Source organism: Osmerus mordax, chromosome 14, assembly GCF_038355195.1.
Source record: "Osmerus mordax isolate fOsmMor3 chromosome 14, fOsmMor3.pri, whole genome shotgun sequence".
Classification (NCBI taxonomy): Eukaryota; Metazoa; Chordata; class Actinopteri; order Osmeriformes; family Osmeridae; genus Osmerus; species Osmerus mordax.
This window is the reverse complement of record NC_090063.1, coordinates 7,224,857-7,251,351: the sequence shown is the minus strand read 5'-3', so window position 1 is coordinate 7,251,351 and position 26,495 is coordinate 7,224,857. Positions and strand designations below refer to the sequence as shown.

General features: G+C 41.4%; 3 protein-coding genes and 2 non-coding genes across 5 annotated transcripts; 4 read left to right on the top strand and 1 right to left on the bottom strand.

The window, feature by feature from the left end:
* Positions 1 to 334: 334 nt before the first annotated feature.
* rpl12 (ribosomal protein L12) lies at positions 335 to 2,857 on the top strand. Its single transcript, XM_067250743.1, has 6 exons — positions 335 to 475; positions 1,189 to 1,262; positions 1,728 to 1,826; positions 1,916 to 1,997; positions 2,297 to 2,383; positions 2,708 to 2,857. The coding sequence occupies exons 1-6, from the start codon at positions 439 to 441 to the stop codon at positions 2,824 to 2,826; spliced, it is 498 nt and encodes a 165-aa protein (XP_067106844.1). The 5' UTR covers positions 335 to 438; the 3' UTR covers positions 2,827 to 2,857.
* On the top strand, positions 1,311 to 1,438 carry LOC136957068 (small nucleolar RNA SNORA65). The gene has a single exon (XR_010878271.1). It is a non-coding gene; the product is annotated as a small nucleolar RNA SNORA65 (small nucleolar RNA).
* Positions 2,082 to 2,209, top strand: LOC136957067 (small nucleolar RNA SNORA65). Its single transcript, XR_010878270.1, has one exon. It is a non-coding gene; the product is annotated as a small nucleolar RNA SNORA65 (small nucleolar RNA).
* Positions 2,858 to 2,885: 28 nt separating the features above from the next.
* On the bottom strand, positions 2,886 to 4,860 carry pole3 (polymerase (DNA directed), epsilon 3 (p17 subunit)). Its single transcript, XM_067250744.1, has 4 exons — positions 4,432 to 4,860; positions 4,131 to 4,216; positions 3,907 to 4,025; positions 2,886 to 3,693 (listed from the first exon to the last, which is right to left on the bottom strand). Exons 1-4 carry the CDS (start codon positions 4,495 to 4,497, stop codon positions 3,521 to 3,523), a joined length of 444 nt encoding a protein of 147 aa, XP_067106845.1. The 5' UTR covers positions 4,498 to 4,860; the 3' UTR covers positions 2,886 to 3,520.
* Positions 4,861 to 5,835: 975 nt separating this feature from the next.
* lmo4a (LIM domain only 4a) lies at positions 5,836 to 17,698 on the top strand. Its single transcript, XM_067250891.1, has 5 exons — positions 5,836 to 6,210; positions 10,902 to 11,144; positions 13,531 to 13,627; positions 13,889 to 14,047; positions 14,161 to 17,698. The coding sequence occupies exons 2-5, from the start codon at positions 10,909 to 10,911 to the stop codon at positions 14,167 to 14,169; spliced, it is 501 nt and encodes a 166-aa protein (XP_067106992.1). The 5' UTR covers positions 5,836 to 6,210; positions 10,902 to 10,908; the 3' UTR covers positions 14,170 to 17,698.
* Positions 17,699 to 26,495: the final 8,797 nt, after the last annotated feature.

Sequence of the window (26,495 nt, the reverse complement as noted above, 5' to 3'; positions counted from 1 at the left end):
CCTATGCGGCAGAAGGGGAAAGCTAAATCAAATTTCCTGTTGATTGCTTCCAAATTTAAAAATAAATATCACGAAATTAATATATATGTTATTTTTTACAATTTAAACCCACTGTATGCCCCATCAAAATGGGTGAGAAGCAAACTAGCAGGACTAAGCTACATGGGATTTTAACGTCGTTTTACTATTAGCTAACAGTTGGTGGCGGTAATGCCCCAATAACGTTGAATGTCGTTATGCAACACCATAGAATAAGAAGTAACAGACGAAATCTCGCGTGACTTTCCGTTCTTATATTACCAATTATGTCCCTCCATCTTTCCTTTCTTTTTCACTTTAACGGTGAAGGTGCAACAGTAATCGGTCGTCCCGAATCCGGGTTCATCCGACACCCTCACTTATTCAAGCTGAACTGAACTCAATTTCTACAAATCCAACATGCCTCCCAAATTCGATCCCACCGAGATTAAAGTTGGTATGTGTGGAATCTACTGTATAATAGCTTGTGTTTCAGGTCGCGTCGCAAAATGGAGACGGTTCTTAGTTTTGGGAATCCATCGTCATCCTTTTTTTGGAATGTGTTCCATGTTTTTTTGTTGTTCTGGTAGTATTTGTAAGCCAGTGATACTGGTAACGTTCCAGCTATCCCAACATGCTGTCATCCACGTGGTGCTCCTAAGTTTAGACTGAAAGCATCATGCGTGGAGACTTGAGTCTCCGAGACTTTTCGAAGACTGAAATAACCAAATGCATATTTAACTTTTCGGTTTGCAGTTATTTGTTTAATATACATAATTCAACTTACATTGTAAATTGGCTTAAGGCATGGATCCATATATACCATCATGACTAGACTATAGAAAATATGTAAGTTGCGGGCATCGTTTAGTCCTGTGTCCTACTGTAAGCCTGAGGCATAAAGGACCTGTAATGAGTAGTATCTGTTGAAAATATTACCTATACTAACTATATTTGTTGTGATTGAGAGGGAGCATTGTATTGAAGTTATAAAACGATTTCTACTAAGTGCAGTTTTAGAAAATGTGTTTCCTCATTGACAAAATACAGCACGTAGAGTGAGTATGCTACTGTTTATTGTAATCCAGAACATGGATTGTTTGTTAGCTGTGTGTCTGTCTATGCACAATAGTGTTGTCAAGGAATCATTTAAAGAATTTATTTTGACAGTGTACATGAGGTGCACAGGAGGAGAAGTTGGAGCCACTTCAGCGCTGGCCCCCAAAATTGGACCACTTGGTCTGGTAAGTGAGAGATATTCAGGAGATTGTAAGATCAATGTTCACCAGCCTCCTGCCACTATGCCTGTCATTTTTTGTGAATTGAGTATAGTCCAGTGGAAGCTAAGACGGAACCAGCTCTAGGAAGCAGGTCTGCCCACACTAATGGGCAACTCTGTGCCGGAAGGTCTGGAACATCAACCACTTAAGTACTAATATCAGTCAGGTTTATTGCCAAGTGAGTTACACAAACAAGAAATTTGCTGTGGTGGGTTGGTGCATAAAATGGAGGTAGAGATATGGGAAACAAGTACTAAAAGATAAATATTGTGAAATAAAGACTTGCATTTAAATTGTTCACCATAAATTTGAAGTTATGTTTATATTGGTCACATATTAAAACCAATAAGATTCAGTATGCCGGAATTGTACTTGGGTCTTAATGAATGATGTCCATTTTCTTATGATTTTCTTCCTGCTGTGCTCTAGTCTCCCAAAAAGGTTGGTGATGACATTGCCAAGGCAACTGGTGACTGGAAAGGCCTGAGGATTACAGTCAAGCTGACCATCCAGAACAGACAGGCTGCAGTATGTCTCAAATATTCTTGCTCGTTAAAATCCCTTTTAGCTTGAAGAAATTTTCAGCCTTCTGGTCTCAACATATTTTTCTGGTGTAGGTTGAAGTGGTACCCTCTGCTTCGGCCCTGATCATCAAGGCCCTGAAGGAGCCTCCTCGTGACAGGAAGAAGGTTAAGAACAGTAAGTCACCCTAAAGTTCGGTCAGTAGGAACCACCAGTTTTAGTTGCTGTGAGGAGTCTTTTATGGATCAACTTGCATTGCCTCCCGCCACTAGGCTCGTCTGCTTTGAGTGATTGAGTTTAGTCCAGTGGAGGCTAAGAGAAACCCAGCCTTAGGAAACAGGGCTGCCCAATCAGTGGGCAACTCTGTGCCGCAAAGGTCTGGAACACTTAACAAATGTAGATGACCTGTGTCCACTTGCTAACTAGTGTTAGTTCAGAATGTCTAGCACCCATCCAAGCAATTCTTATTTTTCCAGTTAAGCACAGTGGCAGTGTCACTTTCGACGAGATCGTGGGCATTGCCCGTGTGATGAGGAACCGCTCTATTGCCAGGGAGCTCTCTGGTAAGACCCCTGTCATTGTTGGCACATCAGTCATTTATACAGTAGTCTTCAACCCTGGCCTTACATGTTTTAGATGTTAACCTGTTCCAACACACCCGATTCAAAGGAATGTTTGCTATCAGTCTTCTGCTGAGCTTCATAATCACCCATTCCTTAGAATCAGGTGTGTTGGAGCAGGGAAACATGGTAAAACATACAGGGCAGGGAGTGCCTGAGGACCAGGGTTGAAGACTAGTGGTCTAATGCATGAGGGGACAATTGGCAATTCTAGGCTGAAGCTCTTCAACCATACATTGGTGTTAATTGCTTTTGTTTTATTCTCAGGAACCATCAAAGAGATTCTCGGTACAGCCCAGTCTGTGGGTTGCACAATTGATGGCCGCCCTCCCCATGATGTCATTGATGACATCAACAGTGGAAAAGTGGAGTGCCCATCAGAGTAACATCAAATGAATAAAGTTTTTCTAAAATGAAGTGCAAGTTGTTTTGCATAATTCTAAGGTGATGCTTTATTTAATATGATAATGGTTCAGTAAATACTTAGAGGGTGTCTAGGAGTTTACCCGTGTACATTGTGCGGTAGACAATTGACTGTTAAAAAACTAACATTTAATTAACATTTTTATTGAAAAAGAAATTGCATATTATATGCTACAAGTACAAATGTATTTCAAATTGGTATGTACATCAAAGTCAACTAAGCCCTGTGGCAAAGTTAATTGTCCAAAACTTGAAGCCTTTGGTTTGACCAGGTGGTCCATAAGGTCAGTTTAACCATTTTCCCTGAACTGAGTATTTCCAAATGAGCCATCTCTGAGAAACATTGGTAAACCCATTTTTTTGGCAACCATTTTCCAAAACTTGCATTTGTACCACTTAAGTGAAAAATATAGATTGACAGGCTAAACTTAATTGAACAAGTCAGACATGACCCAATTGTCCTTGCCTACATAAACTTTTGTAGGGACTTAAGCCCATCCCGTTAGTGGTGCAGGTTCTGTCCCTTGCCTAATAAGTTGTCTCATTAGCTGTAGCAATAGTTTACGGACATCTGGTACTTATGGAAAACTATGGTATACAGAAAATGTGCACTTAAATGATTTCAACCAATACTTCATCACTGCTGGTTGCCAGTCTTCAGTTTTCAACTTCTTCTGCTTCATTCTCAGCTTCCTGCTCTTCATCCATGTGCTCTTCATCATCCTCCTCTTCCCTACTCTTGTCATGCTCCTCCGTGTCAGTCTTTTTCTCCTTGTCCTTGCGCTTCTGTTCTGATGCTTCTTTCTTTCCCTTCAGACCCTTCTTGTGAGCTGCATTTGAATATTATTTTTTTAATGTTGAGTAGCAGGTATGCACAGGACTGGCCTCTACAAATGGCAACTTATCAACACAAGAAGCGTAACCCCCTAAGTACCTAAATGGTACACTTCAAACCCAGCTAACTAGAAGTCACAAAGTGAAAAATTAAGTTGTTTGATTAATTAAGTTATGTTGATGTGTCAAGAATCCTTTGAAACACTCACCCTCCAAAGCTTCACGCAGAGGCTGTAAAAAGCGTTCAAACTCCATCTCCTCCATTGCTGCCATTACGTCCCCCGCATTTAGAGTTTTCCTCTTTGCTTTCATAGCAAAATTGTTTGCACTGTAAATGGAGAAACAAATGTTCAACAAAACGTTTATGCATTCATGGATATGCTACATTTTGTCAAAATATATTGTCACTGTTTGATGAGGCACTTTTTGTTACCATGATGTCGCATACAGGACGAACACACTAGCAGCTTGAGAGATGGCTCGTCTGGCTTCTTTAGACACATTTACTCCGTCTGGAAGCTGTTCAAAGGAGTAGCGTGGGTACCATCAACCAAACAAGATACAGACTGTACATAAGACAGCTAGCTAGCTAGCCACCACGGCACACAAGTTGTCAGTGATGCCACATGTATTTGTTGCAGGCTCATTGCTCATAGGTTGAAGAAAGGCTTCACATGTATAGATGCTACGTTTTGGGACCTTACACGTACCGACTACAATCAAAGTGAACTCACCGCTTCCTTGATAATGCGGGTAATGACGGCGTTGGGAAGATTGAGGTCTTCGGGTCTCTCTGCCATCGTGTTTCAGTGTACTGTATAATGCCTCGAAAAAACTCAGTTGAAGTTACAGCCTCTGTAAAAAGCTTACAAATTGATAGCTAGTTACGAGCCAATTTGCCCGTAAAGGGTTTTTGTGCTAGCTATAGTAGCCTATAAGCTCGACCTCGTACTAGTATATACTACTTCACAGCATTAGCAAATCAGAAAACCCCTTGAAAATAAATATGAACCTTATTTTAGCCGATGCCAGTCTGCTGCAGTTACAATATGCATTCAGTTGTTTAAACAACCAATTGAAACACAAACCAAAATGTTGGGTTTGGCTATCAAATTCTGACAGTCTGTTGGATTTGTTTATTATAGCTCGTTCCCGCGAAGCTTCTAACCATGTGGCTGTTCTTTTTTACGTGACGTTTAACGACGGTTGGCCACAAACAAACAGTTAGTCGCCACCTACTGGGTTGGAGTGTGATCCCGAGTGTCTCGAACCTCGTAAACCTGTGTAGAGTTTACATTTAGTCATTTAGAGTTGCAATCTTGTAATTTAATCCGTTTGAGATTTAATTCATTTACCCTTGATATTGTTATGGCCGTTCATTCTATGACCTATGGAACTAGTTTGTTGTTGTACCAAGAGTTCCCCGTGCGTTTGAGTGGAATTCCAGATCTTGTCTTTTCAAATTTAGCCACAAGATGTCACACTATACAAATAGTTTAGCCTACATGAGATTAAATGTGAGGTTTAAGCGACATAGACTAGCACTAATCTATGGTTATGTACAAATGTATGTGTGCAATCAGCCCAAATAAAGCCCAAAACCAGTGAACAAGTGGTGTACATAAAGACGCCGACAATCACAGAATTCTCAACTCAAAGTGCATCTATGGTCAAAGAGGTCAAAATGAAGACCCGCCCCACAACCCCAAACATGCTCCATCGAATGCATCCTGTAAATTTGAACCATATTAATGCATGTGAAGCTGTTATTATAAAAGTGAGACCAGATTTTAGGAGGCTAGAAAAAATACTTTTTGTAGGCTATAAATTAGGCAAATTATGTCAACTTGCTCTACTGGAATATCTAATATCTAAGTTTTTATTCCATTCGCTTAAGGTTATGTAGAATGTTCAGGTTAAAGTTCATGAGCTAGTGAATGTGAGAAGGACGCTCAAATCTGTCCTGGTGGACACCAGTAGGCTATTTTAATTGAGAGCGCTAGCGACTATTTCGGCGCTTATTTAAACTGGCTCCACTGTATTTCTGGGGGCTGAACCTCATCCACGTCACAGGAGGAGTGAGTTAAATGTGTAAGGAGGAGTAGCAATAGCTTTCCACACAGACGGAGAGCGTTATGTCCGTAAGGAAGTCGTGAACTCGTTTGCCGCAACATCAAAATTCATTATAGGCTACAATACAAATCTATTTAAAAATGATTATATTTAGGCCTAATATGTAATGCTCATTGTTTTTTTTAAGCTGGAAGTCTTGAAGTCTGTTTAGACTACCTTAGTGCGAAGAAAAGCAAAAGGAAGAAAAGGTTAGGCTACTTTCTGGAATAGGATAGTTTGCATTCTTTTCATTTGGAATACACAACGGCTTAGTTGTTACACCCAGACATTTTTAATCATCTGTCGTTGAACTTGGCAAGAACACACGTCTCGTGGTAGTGCGCACCAGTGTCAAGATCATTTCTCCGCGGTGGCTTCTCAGACACTAGCACAACGGCAAGGTGAGCGATTTGGAATTAACATGCTGCATCACGTAGCTTTTTACTTTTCTCAATTAAGATGTTTCTCGAATTCTGCACTACACAGTGTAAAACTGGCGCTTTAGATAGGTCTCGAGCTGTTGCCTCCAGTTTCTAATACAATTCTTCCCATGCTACACTGGAAAGCGGGCTACCAACCTAATTGCGTTTTTTCTTTACAGAAACGGGACGTGACTCACTTTTACGACTCAAATGCAAAATTTATTTGGGGTTGTAATGTCGTTACATGGAGCTACAATATATTGTCCAAATTCAAGTCCTTACATTGCGGAGTTGTGAGCTTGTTAAACAGACCCGGTGTAATGGAAAAAAATCGATGAGTGTAGCCAACTGAGCACGTTATTTTGATAGGATGTTTTGCTAGCCTGTGACGGTGCCAAGTGGGTCTGGTCATATAGTTGTACTTTTGGTACCATACCACTTCTGACTGCACCATGCTGTAAAATGTTTTCTTTACAGTAGTTTTTCTTTTAGCACAAGTAATAGTTGCTAAATGACTAAATCTGCTAAATTACTAAATGTAATAGGAAATAAGATCGGACCAATCCTCCTTTGGGAGAAATGTGGACTTGTTGATGCACATCAATTGATGCAGAAGTATGTACAACTATGCTATACGAAATGTTTTAGGTGATATGCTACATTTGATGAAACATGTCATTGTATTTACCAGAACAATTAAGTTATTCATTGGGGAAGACTTATACACTTCGGTTTGGTGAGTGAACCATCATTTGGTCTGTCAACCTGAAACCTCATGCAATCCATCAGTCTCTTGTCTGACAGCGACGGTATTGTGTTCCTCCTCATTAGCTTTTGTTTTTAACGGTTATTTCATCAATCAGTCTATTACCAGAGCAGAACAGAGCCATCCCTTCAATTCAAGTAACCTTTGTTTGGGCTGGTAATTAATTAATTATGGATGTAAAGGGCTTATTATAAGCTTATTACAAAATCCAAACCCACTGAAGTTCATCAGTAATAGTTCATCAGAAGTAGTTTATCAATAGTGTAAGAGTCGCTGTGGCAGACTAAACTTGAAACTTATGTGGACAAAAATGACTCCCTTCTTGATGTCACCCGTACATGCAAACACTTGCACATTCTTCCAAACTTTCAGCCACAGTTTATAGTCAGTTAATGGGCTCCTATTTATTTATTTTTCTTCCTGGCATGATTTCATAGACATTAAAACTAATTTAATGCCTTGCATTCATAAAGCCAAGATGGTTTTCTGCCAGCAAAGGCTCTGTGTATAGTGATACAGTTTGGTTTCAACATTACATTTTTAAACATAATTCTGCACGAACCGATAAGGAAGAACAGCAAGTCCTTAAAACCTTCTAAAATATGTAGTCCTCTTGTGTTTTCGGCAACGTGAAGGATAAGATTGCATGGGTATTGTATAGGATCATGTAATTGTTCAGGCTTTTCTCACCAACAATAAAACATAGGATTAGCATTTCTTTGTTTTTTACCTTGTCATATAAAAGTTATTTGGTAACTCTGAGCACAGGCTGGTTGTTGGTCCTGCAGGTGTGCTACACTATTTGCATTCAATGTGCTGCCGCAACTTGTCTCAGGCATGGTTTGGAATGCTGAAAGTGAAGTTTCGATACATAACTTAAGCACTTTGTTTTAGGTGGCACCTGGCTGCTACAGGACAGCAGTCAGGCCTCTGCATGTAGACTTAAAGGGTACCCATCCCAATATAAAAGTTTCTTTTTGTGTACACAATTAACTTCAGATTAATCATATTTAGCAGAAAGCTCTGATTCATTTGGGTTGAACTTGGTCCACTGTGACTGTCATGAAAAGTGTTGTGATCTGTTCAGGGTGTCAAGGGAATCAAACTGGTCTGAATTGCCACTGACCTAGTAAAAGGCCTGAGGCATAGAACTTGCCAGAGGGAGGGAGAGAACTGAAATAAACGGAAGGTCAGATTTGAGCCTCTGTTCCCCAGTTTGTACCAGAATTCGTTGTAACTTTCTTTTTTTGTGATGGTGGAGGCTTGTGTAATGAGAGTATAGGCTTAGTAATTGATTTCACACACCTAATACACTGCCAAAGGATTCTAGTTTGAGACAGGAAGTGGAGGGGAAAACACAGGCACGTAGCGGCTCTTGTGCTACATAATGGCTTCATTGGGCTAACATTATAGACCTTTTTTATAGCTGTATGCTATGATGGTTGCCCACGGTTCTGTTGCAACATTTGTTTCTATAAAACCATTGCAGCTACCCTTGCGTTTATTTGTTCCACCTGTTTTGTTTATCCTTTGCTGTAAACATATTACTTTTTGTATGATTTGCATTTTAAGGTCCTAAACACACTTCATAACTCCAAGCATACCTGAATATTGTCTTAACAGCTGCAGCACTTTCCCCCAGGACCTTCTAGTTGACCCTGACCAGGGGAAAGCACACTTCCTGGTGATATCTATAGTCTGATGGTAAAGGACCTGCATTGAAGTCCTTCTCCCCAACCAGCATGCCTGCTTGCTGGTTGGGGAGAAGCTTGTGGCTGTGCCAACCTCTGCCAATGCATGGTTGACCTTCCCCAATCAGTGGCCAAGCTGATGATTTTTATACTCCCTGAACTCAACCGGGGCATCTCCATTCTGGTGCCTGTTTCTTACCCCAATAGAAGAAACTGAAAGAGGAAGCAGCTGATTACTGTCTCAGTCTGTTGCCATCTGCTTCTAGACGTAAGACCTCTATTTCCTCTGCCATATTTTACTTTGAGATTTTAGGCAACAACCTTCCTTTGTCCATTGATCTTGCAGGGTTTAGTGGTTCTTCAACATCCACAAAAGGGTTAGTCTTGGGGGGGTAAAGGGATGTGGAAACCATGCCAGTGCTAGAACGTATGTTGCTTATAATTCAGAAAGATGTACTCTGGTTATGGTTTCCACATAAAAATCGACACAAGTTGGCGAGACTCAGCCCTTTTCATTCCAAGAGGGGGTGACAGTTGTAGACCGCAGGCAAACATTCCTACAAGGATGGAACCTCCGTAGCATAATCTATGCCCGCCCAGTTTGTAACTTCAATGTACAACTCACTGATTCTTCTTTGGCCAAGGTTCCTGAGGTAGCAACTTGGTGTCCTGCGTGGTGCTTGGGAGAGAAGAGGGGTCTGTCCAGCTTTGCAATGACCCCCTCTTAAGGAACTCCTTGATTGAAGCCAGGTGTCGATGTGGATAGCGAGCCGGCTGCGGTCAAGCAGTTGCTGGATTTGAGTGTGTAATGGGAAGGGCACTTGTGAAGCTAAATATGCCATCACCACAAAATTAATAGCACTGGAGGACAAATTGCAATGCTGCTGTTAATTTGGAAAATAAAATCCAGTCCCCTGCAATTATTTACTGTTGTTGTTGGCCGTAATTATGAATCATGGAACCCACTGCAAAGCAGCTGAGCTGAATCCGCGAAGAGTGGAGTGCTTGTATGGTTCTACTTTGCGTGATTCGAGAGGAATATTATCACCAGCTGTGTTTGAAATCTGTTACTTTTTGCTGTGGAAAAACGGGATAGTGTGCATATGTGTATACGTACTGTCAATGAGTGCAGCAAGAGTAGAATGTATGTCAGTGTAGTTTGTCAGTGTGCTGCCCCTTTAAAAATATGTCTCTGGATCACAATCATTTTAGCATTCCAAGCTCATTTCCAGTATTTAAATAATCAAAACTATAAACAATTTGTTTCAACAAATGAGTAGAAATGACTTGGGTTAAGGATCATTTTACACTTGTTAGCAACGTATTCATGGTGGGTACAAGTGCATGAACGTAAACAAATGAGTCTTGCCTACAGGACCATTGCAACACAACACCCACCTAAACTCGGAACACCAAAAAACATGCATTGAGAGACTAACATTCCACAACATCAAAGGTTATTTGCTGCTGAGCCCAAATAGATTTCCTTTCTGGACTGTGAGGAGGCTTGAGTGATACGTGTAAAGGTTACTGTAGGACATCTTCCATCCAGAGTAGCCGTTGCCTGGAAGGTGCATAGTTTTAAGGGGAACTTGTCTAAGCCCTAATGCCAGAGGGGGTCCCACTCTTAAAGCCAACTGATAAGGCATGGTGCCAAATGGGAATCCAAGTCCTTCCTGTCTGTCGGACTTCTCTGTCACCCACGGTCCTGCTGTGTGGTATGATATGGTATGGCATGGATTTGTGCGGGATAAGTGATAATAACACGGATGACTGAGAGGCAGTCCTCCTTAACATTCCCAAGGAAGCTCCAATTTCCTGGACTTTCCTGACTTTTGGGGGAGTTAAAGCGCATGTGTATTTGTTTATTTCACATCCTTTATAAGAAAGGCTTGTGACTAGGTTAATTGGTCCTATTCTGTCATAACATGTTCTATGTGATATAAATGTTATAGCTATGTATTAAAACCTTCGCTCGAAATGAGAACGAATGCTTATTTAGGCCAATAATTTCTCTCATTGTCATCAGACTGCCTGTAAGCCATTGAAATGACTGTTACCGACAAGTGTCTCATAACCCTTAATATCAGGTGCTATGCCCATCTTAGAACCATTGGAGAAGCTCAATGTCAGAAGGCTATAAACCCAAGTAAATCTATACGTGTCCCCTGTCACTAAACATCATGTTTATCCCTTCTTTCTTCCGCCTTCAGGCCAGCAATGGTAAACAGCCGGGTGGAGGCGTCGGCTGTGTCAGTGACAGGGGGCGGGGTGGCAGGGCGGCAGTGTGCCGGCTGCGGGGGCCGCATCGCAGACCGCTTCCTGCTTTTCTCCATGGAGCGCTACTGGCACACACGTTGCCTCAAGTGCTCATGTTGCCATGCCCATCTGGGCGAGATCGGCAGCACCTGCTACAGCAAAGGGGGCATGATCCTCTGCAAGAATGACTACATCAGGTGAGAAGACTGGTGGGAGACGGGGTGTTAACAATATGGCTTATTGTATAGCTCCACCTCTCCTTCTGGAAACCCAGGTGGTAGAGAAACGGAACGCAATGGAAAAAGCAGGGAAGACTGTTCGTATTTTATTATCCAATCTGGTTCTGGGGTGGGAAGATCAGCAAGAGAACAGTGACACTTCGTAGAATTATATAAATTTGCTTTTTGACCTGGATATGTTTTTAAAGAGCAATATCTTTGGAACAGAATAGGAAAGAGAAAGTAAAGGCACTTAAAATTGGAAGTCCTGGAGATCATCTCTCAAACTATTAACTGCCTATTAACTCCTCTAACACTTTCCAAACTTTGTTTTGGTGTGACTGAGAACTATGTGTGGGAATGTCAAGTACAGTTATACAAAGAAAGAAGTTTTATCTTGAAAGAGATATGTTAGTTAGTTTGAGGAAACTGACTTAATCTCCTGAAATCCGTGTGTTAACATCTTCACTGCAATGTTGGGGCTCTACTTAATGCTATAAGTCTAGGCTAGTTAAGTAGGTGTGTGTAAGCACATGTTCTCATTGGTCTTCTGTGTGTTTGTGTGGTGCATCTATTTTACAATCATTTGCTGAGCCTGAACCTGAAGGAGGTGTGTGTGTGTTCAAATGTGCTTATTGGTTCTGTGTGCTTGGTTTTTGTAGGGCAACACAGACTGATATACAACTGGTGCAACATAGGCAGAGGACTGTGTGGGTGCCCTTGCTGGCAATGCCTGGGCGGGCACCCTCCAGGGCAAATATTGGGCTTGATCCAGTGCCGTCTGGAAGCCCACAACCCAATAATGCTTGTACAGAATTCTGCTGAGAGCCACGCATACTGGGCACTCTGTATGTTAGTAATGATAATACACTGTAGGGAGAATGAGAGAAACACTTTAGCATTGGAATAAACAGAGCTCTTTCACTCAGGCACGGCCGGTAAGTGTGGCGAATCTAGCAATTCTGGCTTGAGTTCAAAAGGATTCAAACACCCCCTCCCTTCAAAGCCACTCCCCCAAAACACATGAATGCGCTGCCTGACTACTGCCAGGAAGTAGGTAGGTAGACAGACAAGTAGCTCGTCCAATCATTGCATTTGTCTGAATGCCGTCCAGTCATTAAGTTTGGTCTGAACTAAATGATTGGACATGTTTATTACAAACCTGTGATGCCCAATGAATTTTAGATTTATGGTTGCTATCAGGATGTAGCAAAAAGTGCATCTTGACAACATTACCAACCCAGCCTCTAAGATGCAATATGGCTGTCAAAATATGTTATTCTAAATTAGATGTGTAAAATGTCAGTTTGGCAAATGTCTCCAGTCAAGACATCAACTGACGTCAGTGTAAAAGAGCCGAGTATCTTATCTGTCCCAGTTGCAAATGTAAACGGTGTCCTTCATAGCATTGAGAGTGATAATGGCCTGCAATTCACAACACAATATGTATATCACTGGTAGCCTAAAGAGTTGTAATCATTGCCAGGTGTTGTTGAGGCAAGGGGGTAGGAAGGAAGAGAGGGAGAAAATGGGGGTAGGAAGGGAGAGGGAGAAAACAGGGGTAAGAAAGAAGAGAGAGGGAGAAAACAGGGGTAAGAAAGAAGAGAGAGGGAGAAAACAGGGGTAAGAAAGAAGAGAGAGGGAGAAAACAGGGGTAAGAAAGAAGAGAGAGGGAGAAAACAGGGCTCATTGGGCACTCTTATACAGTTACTGTTTGGATTGAGATCAGGGACACTGATATGGAGAGTGTGTGGGTGTGTGTCTGGAAGGCTGCAATCAAACCGGTCTGGTAGGTGTCATGAGGAACAGCAATAAGGAGAGCTTAAGAATGGAAGAGAGGCTTCCTATTAAACACAAATCTACAGTTCAAAAGCATTCCAAATAAAGAGCGGGGGAGAGGGCTATTTGTGTTTGTTGTTTAAGGCATCATGAGTTTAAGAGAAGAGCAAACTTGTGAACATGTACAATACAGCTGTATTCTACATCCACCAAATGTGTAACTCTTGTCCATAACATCTAAGTCACATATATTCTGACCACAACCACCTCACATGCCTCTCATTTGCTGAAACCAGAAACAGTTAGGATAATTGTTGTCCCTTCAGATGGTTTAAAGGGGAAGTCAGCTATTGGGCATAACCTTTCAGCCAGAAAATTGTCTTCTCACTTATAGAAAGGGAGGTCAGTTTTATGTACTTTGTTCTTTGGTGTACACGTGCTGTACCCAAAGGGGCTCAACAAATTATAATAGAGGTCTGATTCTGAATCGGTAGGTGGAAAAAATGCTAATGTATTCGTCCCTGAAGTGTTCGCATTGGAGGTTCTTGCCCTATTCTGACCTGAGTCTTTTTGGGTTCAACCGCAGACTGTTTGGGCATAGCGGGGCTTGCAGTGCCTGTGGGCAGTCCATCCCTGCCAGTGAGATGGTGATGCGGGCACAGGGAAACGTCTACCATCTTAAGGTGAGTTCTATTTCAATTGAGGAGCTATTGTACTATGAACCTTCAATCCCCTTGTGCATATCCAGGACCATTTTACACTGTCTGAGATTGCAGTATGGTTGTGGGAATGTTCATGAAAGTGGACACCATTTGTTAGTGCCACACACAGTTCACACACGGTTCATGTGTTTGTTCTGGTGTGTGCTTTTGTGTCAGTCAATAATTTGTTCTCCATCCCTTTCTTCATCCTCATCTCCCTTTCCCCCTCATATCCCTCTACAGTGTTTCTCCTGTGCCACTTGTAGGAACCGCCTCGTTCCTGGTGACCGATTCCACTATGTGAACGGCACCATTTTCTGCGAACATGATCGTCCGGGGGGAGGGCTCCTCAGCAGTCACCTGGCACCGCTGCAGGGCAATGCCATGATGCCTGACCAGAAAGTGAGGCTAGGGCCAGGATTTGAGCTTCCTATCCATCTGAATCAAGATTAAAATGAATCCAAATGCATAAAGTATGTATTCTCTAAATACTCATTTCATTATTTCACTCCTAGGTGTGCTGAAGAAGATGATGAATTAAGCAACATGTGCCTTCTCCTCCTCCTACTTTCTTTTCTCCACCTGGCAATGTATCCTGCATCATCTATCCATCCTTTTATCCAGGCTGTTGTCTGTGCACATTACTGACACTGATACAAGTGTCAAAGCCTTTCTCAGTACAATCAAGTTCCCAGTCAAGGGAATAGGAAAGAAGGGAAGGGGAAGATTACATTGATTTAGTCAAGTTAAACCAGTGTCTAATTTTGGCCAAACAATGATGGTAGACTTATTAAGAAGAAGTGGCTTACCTGGAAAGGACTGGCAAATGTCTATTCATGGAGCCATCTTGCATAATGGGCCACCTTGACCTATCCTGCCTGCTTGTGCACAGGGATCAATAGAGGACATGGGGGTCTGCTACGATAACTTATATATCAGAAAGACTGCATTCAAATCAAGACATCACAGAAGAAGATTCCAGATGTTGGTCAAAGGCAGGAGGTGATGTGGCTGTACAGTAGATTGTCATTGGATGTGTCTTGCACTCTAAATGGTGCTGGATCTGCCAAGTGAATGTAGTAAAATCTCCTCATTGTACATCCAACCTGCTTTCAAAAATGGACTGTACAAATATAATAACTTTGGGATACTCAAACAGAGGATTCTGAAATTGATTTGTGCTGTGAGTTATTTCTAGATTGTCTTTTTAAAATTTGTGTGATCGTTTTTGGGGTGATTATAGAATTCTAAAATTATGATTATAAAAATGTTATTGGTTATCACAACAATGGAAAAGTGTTTTAGGTTTGAGGCTCAAAACATAAACCTCTATAAACTGCGCGTCTCTCAAACAAAGGAGCGCCCCACATACCAAATGAACACAGTGGTTTGGGTTTTATGTTGATGTATGCATTTGTGCTCGTCTTTGAAAAGGTGTTTCTTTCCGTGGGATGTCTCTTGCTGCCGTGATCCATGGATCTAAATGTTCTCTTTCTGTCAGTGCGGTTTGAACCGGTCTCTTTCTGTCAGTGCGGTTTGAACCGGTCTCTTTCTGTCAGTGCGGTTTGAACTGGTCTGTTTCTGTCAGTGCGGTTTGAACCGGTCTGTTTCTAAACTGGTCAAAGAAACAGAAAAGGGACTTTTGAATGAACTATTATAACTGTACAAATATTTTTATTCAATTGCATTGTGTTATATGGTTAAACGATGTGTGCATAGCATTGTAGGTACAGGCCCCATTTCAAATGCTGTAAAGCAGCTATATTGAGACAAAAGTACTTTCTAAATAACTAATAATCATGATATTGCCAGCCACTTGTCTCGTATTTCTAACTGTTATTTGAAAATATTTCCCTGATGCTCAGCGATTAGGGTTTAGGAGAGTGAGTGGATGTGTAGCAAGGTGTGACAAATGGTCCTTTCAAACTGAAATGTAGCTTCGGGTAAGGGAAAGCCAGAAGCACTCAGACAAACATGGCCGATTAGCCTTTGAAATTCCATTCTTAAGGGTAATCTGGTGAGCAGGGCTAATTAAAAGGGAGGGACCCCTTTCCTATTTCCAAGTAGAAATCTTCATTGTGAAGCTATACTTAACTGCACTGAAAAGTTGAGAAGGGGAAAAAAAACAAAGAATTAAGTGAACTTCTATTTTTTGCTATTGTATAACCAAACCTTCCTAGTGTCTCTCGTCACATCTTAAAGGCTTCTACTTCATGGCATGCTGTAATTGTTTTTTGGCACTAATCCTACTGCAGCTCTTATTTATTTAATTAGCTAATTAAACAACTCTTTTTAGCCATGGTGATGTCTGAATATCACAAGGTGTTTTTTTTTTTCAAATCTTTTTATGATCCTTATTTATTTGTATACTTCTTTTTATTATAATAATTATTATGCTAAAGAGAAATTAAAACCAAACAGTGCAAAAGTACAAAGAGGTTAAGGCAAAACGGTTCACTTAACCAACTGTATCTTCAGATTGTGTCCCCAGAAAGCTCTGTGGTGTCTCTTCATCATAATTGGGCCAATGAAGGTACACACCCAAATTAATAACTATTTAGTGTCAGGGTTTAAATTATGTATTGCTGAGTGGTTTGGGATGAACCTATTTCCCTGGTTATGAACTGGTAATGCTAACCTAAACTTTCTAAAAAAACTCTTTGTTGTGCCATAATGAAGGTATTTTTATAATTTGGTGTTAGTTTTCCCCCGTGTGACCTGTCACTTGTTCCACCCTACCACTGACAGATCAGGATTGAGTCTGAGAACCAGTCTAACAATGTATTCATTCTCTGTTAGATTCAGAGCACTTTGAAGAAGAAAGGTTCAAGGTTATTGTCAATGTAAAGAAAGAAATCTCCAAGCCTGCTATGCATACTGCAGTGTACTTGTTGTAACAGTGTATTGGTCAAACTCATGTTTGGTCACTCATCCTCATATTTCCTCTAAGTGTAATACATGGTTATGGTGGACAACACACTGGTTTGTGTAGATATGGGTCCATATAGTCTCAAGCCAGCCAGGATTGTGGAACAGTTTGGTAACAGCTGGTACGAAGGACCACGGAAGCACTCAGTGGAGCACCACTGTGGGACTAACCTGCTGCTGGAGGTGCTCCGTATTCAGCATTCAGTAGAGCAACCCTCACACCTTATACACAGTGCCAGCTGGATGCCAGCCCATGCGCATAAATGCTGATATGTTATCAATAATTGTTTGACAAGTTTGTCATTTTGAAAAGCATCAGACAAATTAATTAACGTATGCAAATAACCTTAATTGCAATCATCTCCATATTTTGATAAGTAGAAGGGGGAGGGAGTCTTCCAATCCTACTCTGGTGGTGCAAGTTATACTTTGAATTCAAACCAATCAAGCCTCATCTACATATAACTAATTAGTAGTTCTCTCAAATATCTCCCAAGAACTATTTTGCTTTTTTGACAGAAAAAAGTTTAAGATGCACAAACTTCACAGTAGGGTTCGTTTCTTTTATTTCCCCCCTCCTCCATTTCACTAATTAATCAAATTAACACATGCAAATTGGTGTAATTGCATTGTTTTGTCACCTCATGTTGTGTGAAGAAAAGAAAATTGTGCAGGCAACCTAACAGCCCAGATATTTTTACCAAGTGCCAGGAAGAGAAAGATGCCACTGATATGCCACTCACTGCAGGGGTTTGGCTATAGTGAGGATGCCATTAGGCTGGGCTCATGGGTTGGTGTCCTAGGAGTAGGTTTAAGGTAAAATAGGTAAGACAAAACAAATGTTGCGTCCCCAATAAACATGTTCTGTAAGCTAATGAGGTCCTCAGAGTTGTTCAGCAACACAGACAGCTCAGTGCCAAATTTGTGGAGCAGCCTGCTACTTTCCAGCCAATTATGTTCCAGCAATCTTGTTCCAGCCAATCGCCTTCGGCGAGACAATGTGAAACCACTGTCGATCAAACTTAAGTTGTAGGAAAGTTAACACAAGAATTGGGGGCGCTGCTTTTCATATTTGAATTCATTTTATCATGTTACATATTGTAGCTTGAAACTCAAGATGACAAATAAAACAGTAAATTGGAAAACTACATTGGGGTGTGTTGACATACAATTGACTTCAATGTTCCTGGAACCTTCCTACTTTTGGATGTTCTGTGTAGCACCAATAGCGTGATGATTATATTGTCGACCAGATGGTGAGTTGGCAACTCCTCCTGGTGAAGCCAGAAAGAAACTTCTCCAAACTCATTTAAGATAAGATATTGTCACATGTTACATTGATCATGTATGGTACAAATCAAGCAAAATACAATTCATTGAATGGGGAGTAGAACTTAGAGCAAGGCAAGGCCCAGAAGTGGGCCTTGCTACTAACTAGCCTACTTGGCTTGAATATTTTTCAAAATCACAGGGGTTTGCGTTCTCCAGTCCAGGTGCAGCTGGGCTTTGTCTTTACCCTATTGCTTCATCTCCATTTGTAACAGGTGTTTGGCAGCAGTGGTGGAGCTGGGGATGTGTGCCAAACAACTCAAAAAGTAGTCCTAAAGAGACCCTCATCTGTTGATAGGATTGAACATTTAATTTTCTTTTTCGATTTTTAATTCTGCAGCAAACACAGCTCGACCTTGCAAGGAAGCAGCTGGATTGCACAGACTTAATATAGCCACCCCTCCCCTAGTCCTACCCCCCCTTTTGATGTTGACGGAAAACAAACGAGGTAGTGAAAGAGTAAAGTTGCGAGGTGTTGTTGGCAACCAACTCAGATGAATCAGCCCTCATTAACTTGAGTCATGGGCCCAGTCTGAGGACAGACTAAACCTTTAAAGCTTGTGAAGGGAGCAGGCTTCTTGCTTGTCAAGAACCAAGACCACATAGTGCGAGGCTAAAAGTGTCAGGGATAGATCAAAAAGATTTGTGTCAGAGGCAATGTTTTGGTCAATGATAAAACATCTTCTGACTGTAAGGGTTTAAAACTAATTTGTAAATGTGGGTTATTCTTTGCTAAGGCCTTTCTCTTGTTTTCAGTTGATATGGCTAGGGTTATCAAGTGCCCATATCCATACACAAGTGCACCATGGTGATAAGGCACATAATAGGACGCTGCAATATTGGTGGAGCTACTGGGGCGTGGGTGGGGGTAGCAATTCCGTCCAATCACAGTGCTTTGAATAATTAAACTGATCAACTTAATTAGCTCAATTAAGTTGATTTGACCACGGAGCCTGGCCATATGGTGTGAGGAAACAAAAGAGGGGGGAACTAATTAAAAGTAAAATAATGAGGATTTTAATTAACTGGTTCCCCAGACGTCAGCAAGCGAGGCTGTGGAGTCGTAATTAAAGATGCTGTAGTGCTGGCAACATTCTCTCCCTCCCTGTCTTAATAACGGCAAGGGCTCCATCCATCTAATTAAATCTGTAAATGAATTAGCAACATTGAGGGTCCCTGCTTGATTTTACACCCCACCTCCCACACTGCACTTCCCAAATAACTACGTAGACACACACCGCCAAATGTTCATCCCAACACATAAAATATACAGTACACGCGCATAATGTACACAGGTGTAACACACATACTGACATACTCATTAAATTAATGATTACTGATACACTGTCCCAGGGCTACGCAGTTACTATTGCATCCTAAATGTTTACATACAGTTGAAAGTAGGACAATTGGTTTAGAGGGAAAAGATGTGTTTGTCTCTGCTAAGGGCAGTTTGTCTCACATCCACCTCCCAGAAGGACAAGCAGTTCTTTCAACTTAACTTCCATATTGGCAAAACAAGCATGAGTATTGTTTCCAAAGACAAAGAAGGATAAGAAATATAAGTGCTAAGGGTGGTGTCTGCATACAGCAGCATATCTTTACTGCACTATGATTGAGGTCCTCGGGTGCATTTTTCTTTTTATAGTACCTTCCTCCATCTTGTGGAATCATATAACTTCAATGTGAATAAGAACAAATTCTCGATACTGGTAAACCGCATTACAACCAGGTTTTAAACCACCATATTCATTGCCTTGGTGTGGGAATTCAAATTAGTATTAGGAGTTGCTCTCCACTATTTGGACCCTGACACATGTTGTCTCCAATAGTCCCTGTGGGCCTGGTTCCAGTCCTACCCAGTCCTACCCCCAACCACAGTCTACCTCTTTTCTTTATCTCTCCCTGGAGGACACACCGTCTGCACCCTATCCCCCATTTCAATGGGAAATGGGATATGTAAGACTAATTAACAGAAATCACACAGACTGACATGGATGTAATTTGCATATTAAATTAATTGGCTGCTGCTGAAATGTGGTAAGAGGTTATATACAAATTGAACATGGAGGTGTGTATTAATCTCTTGAAATATTGTTGGCTTATGTCTTAATTTTACACCGACATATGTCTGGTCAATATAGGTGTCACAGAATAGGTAGAGCAGTGTTGGGTGGAGGTGTCGGTAGGGATTTATTTATTTACATATTCAAATGTAGGCAGTTCATAATGTAATTTAGCCTAGTTCAGGACGTTTGAATACTAACTTATTCTCTAAATATTACCTTCATGGTTAATGAGTTATTGCTTATTCTGCTGTCCATATTTTTGTCCAATGTTAATATGACAAACAAAAGTTCATGATTGACAGAGAAATGTCTGTAAGCAGCCATTAATTTGGAGTAAATTGGAACAGAAGAATGGTTACTGTAGCCTTTTAATTCCCAGATGCATGCAGCCTTCAGCCATCTAGGGTTGCTGGAAATAGTCTGGAGATGTCCTGGGCTTAACATTAAAAGACACCTTTCGATCAGACAAACTTGCTTCACACCTGCTGTTATCTCCAATCGTTAGCTTTGTTTACCTCGGGTGTGCAGCAGTGGCATCGCCAGCCATTTTTGCCGGGGCTGCAGCCCAGAACCTTTTGAGTATAGCCACGAATGTCATTGTAATATCTCAACAAAATAAAACAATGTGTGGGATGTGTGAACTTTTGTAACATGCTGTCACAGTCTGTCAAAATAAATGTATATATAAATGACTTGACTATTTATCCATAAAACAAGCTCAAGACATGCAACATGAACGCCTGTTTTTGTTGTTGCAAAGTTGTAATTGGCGCATGGAAGGACGCACACAAGGAAGCAAGTGATGACAATCAGTAAGGTTTGAATTCAAATATTTTCCACTCATCTGAAGAATAGAATATACAACCATATGCTACGTGTGTACCACTGGACTTCACTAGAAAACTTGTATGGTCACAGCAGTTAACATCCCTATCCCTACTTCTGCATCTGACCTGGGGTGAGGTATGCCCATCCTAGCCAGTAGGGGGATCACAACTGGTTCTAGTGGAGGTAGCCTCCGTGCAGCAAGCCCCAGGTCAGTTTCTACGTAACTGTAGTTTTTCAGTTGTTAGTCAAGTTTCATTTGAGGTCACCATAGTGGGTGTATTACCAAAATATTGTCTTGACTTGACATGAGTGCTCAGTACAAATGGGGCGAACTTACTCTGTCTTTCCAAACTTGACATGGGTAAACTTGATCTAAATGTATAACTGTTTTTCTAGAATAGACAAGAGTATGTTAACAGAGTATGAGTATGAAGGGGAAATTTACTTAATGTTGATCTATAGAAGTTGGAGGGAGGATTGTTGAGAAATGTTTTATTACTTTATTGGCCTTGGCCTTCAGAATGTTTTGTTGAGGAAAGTTGGGCATGTTGAGAATATTGCATTTGCCTTGAACAGCCGTGCCTTATTTCACGTTTATTTGGATGTAGAAATGGATGTAGGGAATGGTAAAATGGGAGGCCACCTGCCCTCTCAGCAGGCTGTGGGAATGTCTGACACAGGCCTAACCCACCACGCCACCCCTGGCTGCAAGGGAGTTTGTTAGCTGGAAAAATCCCTGCTAATTACACCCGCTCCTTTCACCAGGGTCACACTCACACGCTGTTTGCTTGAATGACAACAACTCGCATCCCCTTTGCAAAGAATTAAGTACAAAAACTCAAATGGGGTAGCATCAAGGAACATTGATTTAAGAGATATAAGGGGATACCCATATTGAGTGTATTTTACTAATCAGCCTGAACTAGCCTAGATCACGTTGGACCATAACGTTCCTTTCCTGCTAAATGCTAAAGGAACCAGCTGTATCTACCTTTTAGTGTTGTTTTTTTGCGTGTCCTCTTTGAGCCTCTCCCTCCCCCCTCTGCCAGGACTGAGGCTAGGGGCCAGGCTGCCTCTCAGTGGGCTCGCCAGGAACACGGGCCTTCATTAGCACTCTGTAATTAGGAACAGATGCAATTTACAGCACGGGGCCCTAGACACACACACATGCGCACACATTCTTCTCCTAGCTCCAGCACACACGCATTCCCTTAAAACACACACACACACACACACACTTTTTAACAATACAGGCTGGATTTATATATAGCAAGCCTAAGCCTGTGCATAAGGCAAAGGCACACACTCAGAACCCCTCATACTTTTTAATACACTGTGCTTCTATGTCTCCCCATTCCACTTCCTTATCTGCCACACACTACACTTTTAAGAATCACTCTTAATCACACACACAGTTAGGAGCCATATGTGTAATTAAGAAAACTTCCAAATTGATTAGACTGAGCTGTTGTCCCAATGCTATGGTCCCTCCCTCCCGCCTCCAATTCCCCCCCCCCCCCCCCTCCTCTCTCTTCACACAGTCTCTTCCTCCTCTCATGTCGCTCCACAGTAGGAATGCTTCTGAAGATCCCAAAGCCCCTGAGAAATGATGTTCCAGTTAACAATAACATAGTTACATTTTGCATTGATCTACGGTGCTTATGTTTTCATATGCTATGTCTGTGCTGCTTCACGACAGCTGTCTGTACAGAAGATTCAGCGCATGTCTGTGTTTGACAGAGACTGAATGTGTGTGTTCGTGTTTGAGAATGAAAAACAGTGTGTGTGGTCGGGTGGTAATGTTTGCTTCAGCAGAAGCAGACACCCCTGTGGGAATACTACAGACATTTCAGGGATGCTATCATTTTTATTTTATTTTTTTGCTCCAAATGAACCTGACTCTCAATCTGATTAGTGGATTAAACATTGTTGACTGATTGTGATGATCATGTTGGTACTCAAAATCGATCATTTGAAATCGGTCAAGGCCAACAAACACACATGGCCACACATATACCTGTTAAATATAAAGTGTAAAAAAACTGCTTTTTTATCTAATAAAGGCTTTACACATGCTCACCCACCCAATACTAAACACATTGCTCACTGTTATGGCATGTGCTATGGAAAAGATGATGCACAAAAGAAGATTAAAAAGTCTGTAAGAACACAGAAACTGGAGGAAACTGGGCTGAGATAAGAGTTTCCATGATTTCTTCACATGTTACATATAATCCACCAAGCGTGGTCTGTTTGATTAGATTTCATGTCATGTTTACTGAAAATGAATCTGACAACACCTACAACAGTCTAGCAACAACCATTTCTCATTGCTGGTTTAGATTGAACACCTTTATTATTGGAAAACCAGAAAAAACAAGCTCTAAATTTAGTGGCCGTTTTTTTCTCAGAGAGAAAATGTGTTTAAACTTTTAAACCTCCTTATTGTAATTTTATCATAGAACTTGGTGTGGGGTATGTATTTTGCTAAGATTTCTTTTGCCTCTTTTACTAACATGGCCTCTATCATTATTAACATACGTTGCTGTCCTACACCCTTTTTCTTCTTACTCTCCCCCCATCCTGCCCATGTCCCTCTCTAACCCCCCACTCTGCAAATCCCTTGTAAGAGTGCAGAGCACAATATCACTAATTGCCCAGTTAAAGTCGACACAGAGCTTTCAAGCCATAGGACTCTAATTAGGCACCTAAAATAAAAGAAGGGTGAGGGGGAAATTACATTTCCCTACATAGGGGGAAATGTGTTGGCAGCTTGGGGAATGTTTTAATGAGGAGGAGGTAGCTAGAGCCCAGAATAACCGTGGAGTCATTTGTTATTGTTGTCCTGGGCACTATGGTGAGAGAAGGCAACTATTGCCGGAAGTGGACAAGGACACGAACACATAATTTTTCCATTTAACCCTCTCTCCCACACACACACAAATATTTGCACATTGTGTACTGTATAGTAATTTAGATGTATGGAGGGGAATACAGTACAGTGGCATTCCTTGTTTGCCTCATTAAGTTCAAACGAGTCAATTAGGCAACATTCACGCATTTATTGTTAGGATTTAGCCTTGATTAGCGTTTGCAAAGAGATCTAAATATAACCACATTTCTCGATTCATCTATATTATAATGCAAGAAATCTCTCTGTGTGTTTCTGTCTGTCTGTGCAAGTTTTATAGTGGGATTTTAGTGCAACGATTGTTTAACGACTTGCTCGAGAATGGAGAAGTGTGCAAAGTTATCATTTGGCAGGTGTCCGTTGAACCCAAAGACGTGCAACTTTCTAAAAGTGGACCATGTATGCTCCAACAGGCTGGAGAGGAGAAAGATGACAAGATACGGTATATTGCTACAGTTGTTCTCTCTCACACACACACACATCAATATACTAACCCTTTAAGAAAGTGGTTTGGTTCTTGTTTTTTATTCGTGCCTTGATTTTCTACATGGACCACTAAAGAGCCTAAAATGATTCTAGTTCTCTGAGAGTGTTTGAGAATATAAACTTAAGTGCCGCACAATGTCTTCATGTAGACCAAATGACTTGGCAAGATTGTGAAATGAGTCATCACTAATCTTCAACCCTTTTTTAAATCAAGCATAAGACAAATAAGTACGGGAGTCAGGTGGCTGAGCGGTGAGGGAGTCGGACTAGTAATCCGAAGGTTGCCAGTTCGATTCCCGGTCATGCCAACTGACGTTGTGTCCTTGGGCAAGGCACTTCACCCTACTTGCCTCGGGGGAATGTCCCTGTACTTACTGTAAGTCGCTCTGGATAAGAGCGTCTGCTAAATGACTAAATGTAAATGTAAGTACAAATCTAAATATTGACATTTGCTAACTATGTTGTGTCTATTTCAAATGCACCAGTACATGTCTGATTTCTCTCAGTAATGTCTTGCCCTATGTATTGACGAGGAAGTTATAATCTTTAGACAATGGTAGGTACCTGCTTTACAAACGATAGGGAAGAAATGTGTGGGCCATGGAATACCTGACAGTGACACAACCTCTCTGCACTGTCCTCCCTCCACCCAGAACGTGAAGGACGGCCATGCTGTTTTTGATCTGAGAGAAATAGACCATCACAGAGACTTTAGGGAGGGTGATGGAGAGAATGATTAGAGTGTAGAAAGTACGGAGAAGAAAAATCAGTCCACTTGTTCATCCATCTCTCCCGCATCCTCTCAAAATCCATCCTTCTTTTGACAAACAAAAAAACGAACCGTTATTTTATAACCTGCTCTCAAAAAGCTCTACTAGCACCCCATAATAATCCCCCTCCATTGATGCCTTGTCTGTACCACTGTGTTGTTGCATGAGTGCCTGTGTGTGAGGAGTTGAGGGATGGCAGGGGACCCTTTATTGGCACAGAATGGAAGGAAACAAGGAGGATATTCATCTGTTAACATGTGGCTTTTGTTATCAAATAGAGCAAACCACAACATGCCATATAACAGAACTCAGTTTGATATGGTCTCTGTTCTGAGCTAAATACACATGCATACACATTTAGGGACATTTAAGATAGCACATAAACGACTAAATGCCCATTTTGTGCCCCACTAGAGGCAGACCACAGGGACCAAAAGAAGCAGCTCTGCAGGCCTATGCGGGGAAGATCATTAAAGAGCTGTACTCTGCTGTCCTGGATCAGACGATCAACATTGCCTCATACACATCCTTAATCATAGAGGGAAATACAGATCAACACTGTATACGAAAACATTTCACACAAACATACACTCAGCAAGTCATAAACGTCACTTGCATACTTCATCGTTATACACACACATACATGTTCGAACCTCATGACCATCTCATCACAGACTCCTGAGAGTATCCCAATAAAACACCTGGCCTAGTGCTTTGCTACTGACTTCTCCTCAGAGGCCACACACACACACGTGCTGACACACACTCAGCCCACTTCTGCTGCTCACTTCACACATAATCCCCAAATTTCCTGGAGCATTCCAGCAGAATGGTCACCGTATTTTCCTCTTGGTGTCTTTGTATTTCTTTCCATTGCCTTTCCACAAGCATGCACATTATCTTACTCTCTCATTCACTCCATATGCTTTATCTTCTTGTATTATAACCACTACATAACCATATCCTCAATATCTGCGCTCTCTCTGTCTCTCTCTGTCTCTCTCTGTCTCTCTCTCGCTCTCTCTCTATCTCAGAGGAAAACACTCAGAGAAACGTTCCTCAAGGGAGTTCTGCATGAACATCCCAGGATTTACCACTTGTGTTACCAGCTTTCAACCATTCTATCCTCACTCAATAATGCAGGTATAAAGTATAATGTTGATACATGAAAATGGGTTGCATGTTTTTTGATCAATCAAAAATAAATGTACATGTTGGGAGAAAGCAGGTGCGGGGAATTGATGTGCAGGTCTATCACATGCTTCTAAAACCTTTTCTGTTGGCCACCCTTTAGTTTAGCTAACACAATCAGTGTATCTTTACAACATTACAGTGGCAGCGTTGTCACACAGAGGCATGGAAGACAGAGAGACAGAGAGAGACAGAGAGAGACAGAGAGAGACAGAGAGAGAGGAGTGCATTTATTTTCAGAGCAATGATGATAGGTATACAGATCATTGTGTGTTACTAAACACTGACATGTGCAAATGAACTTTAAGTGAGCACATAGGTTGGTTGCACAACAGGCC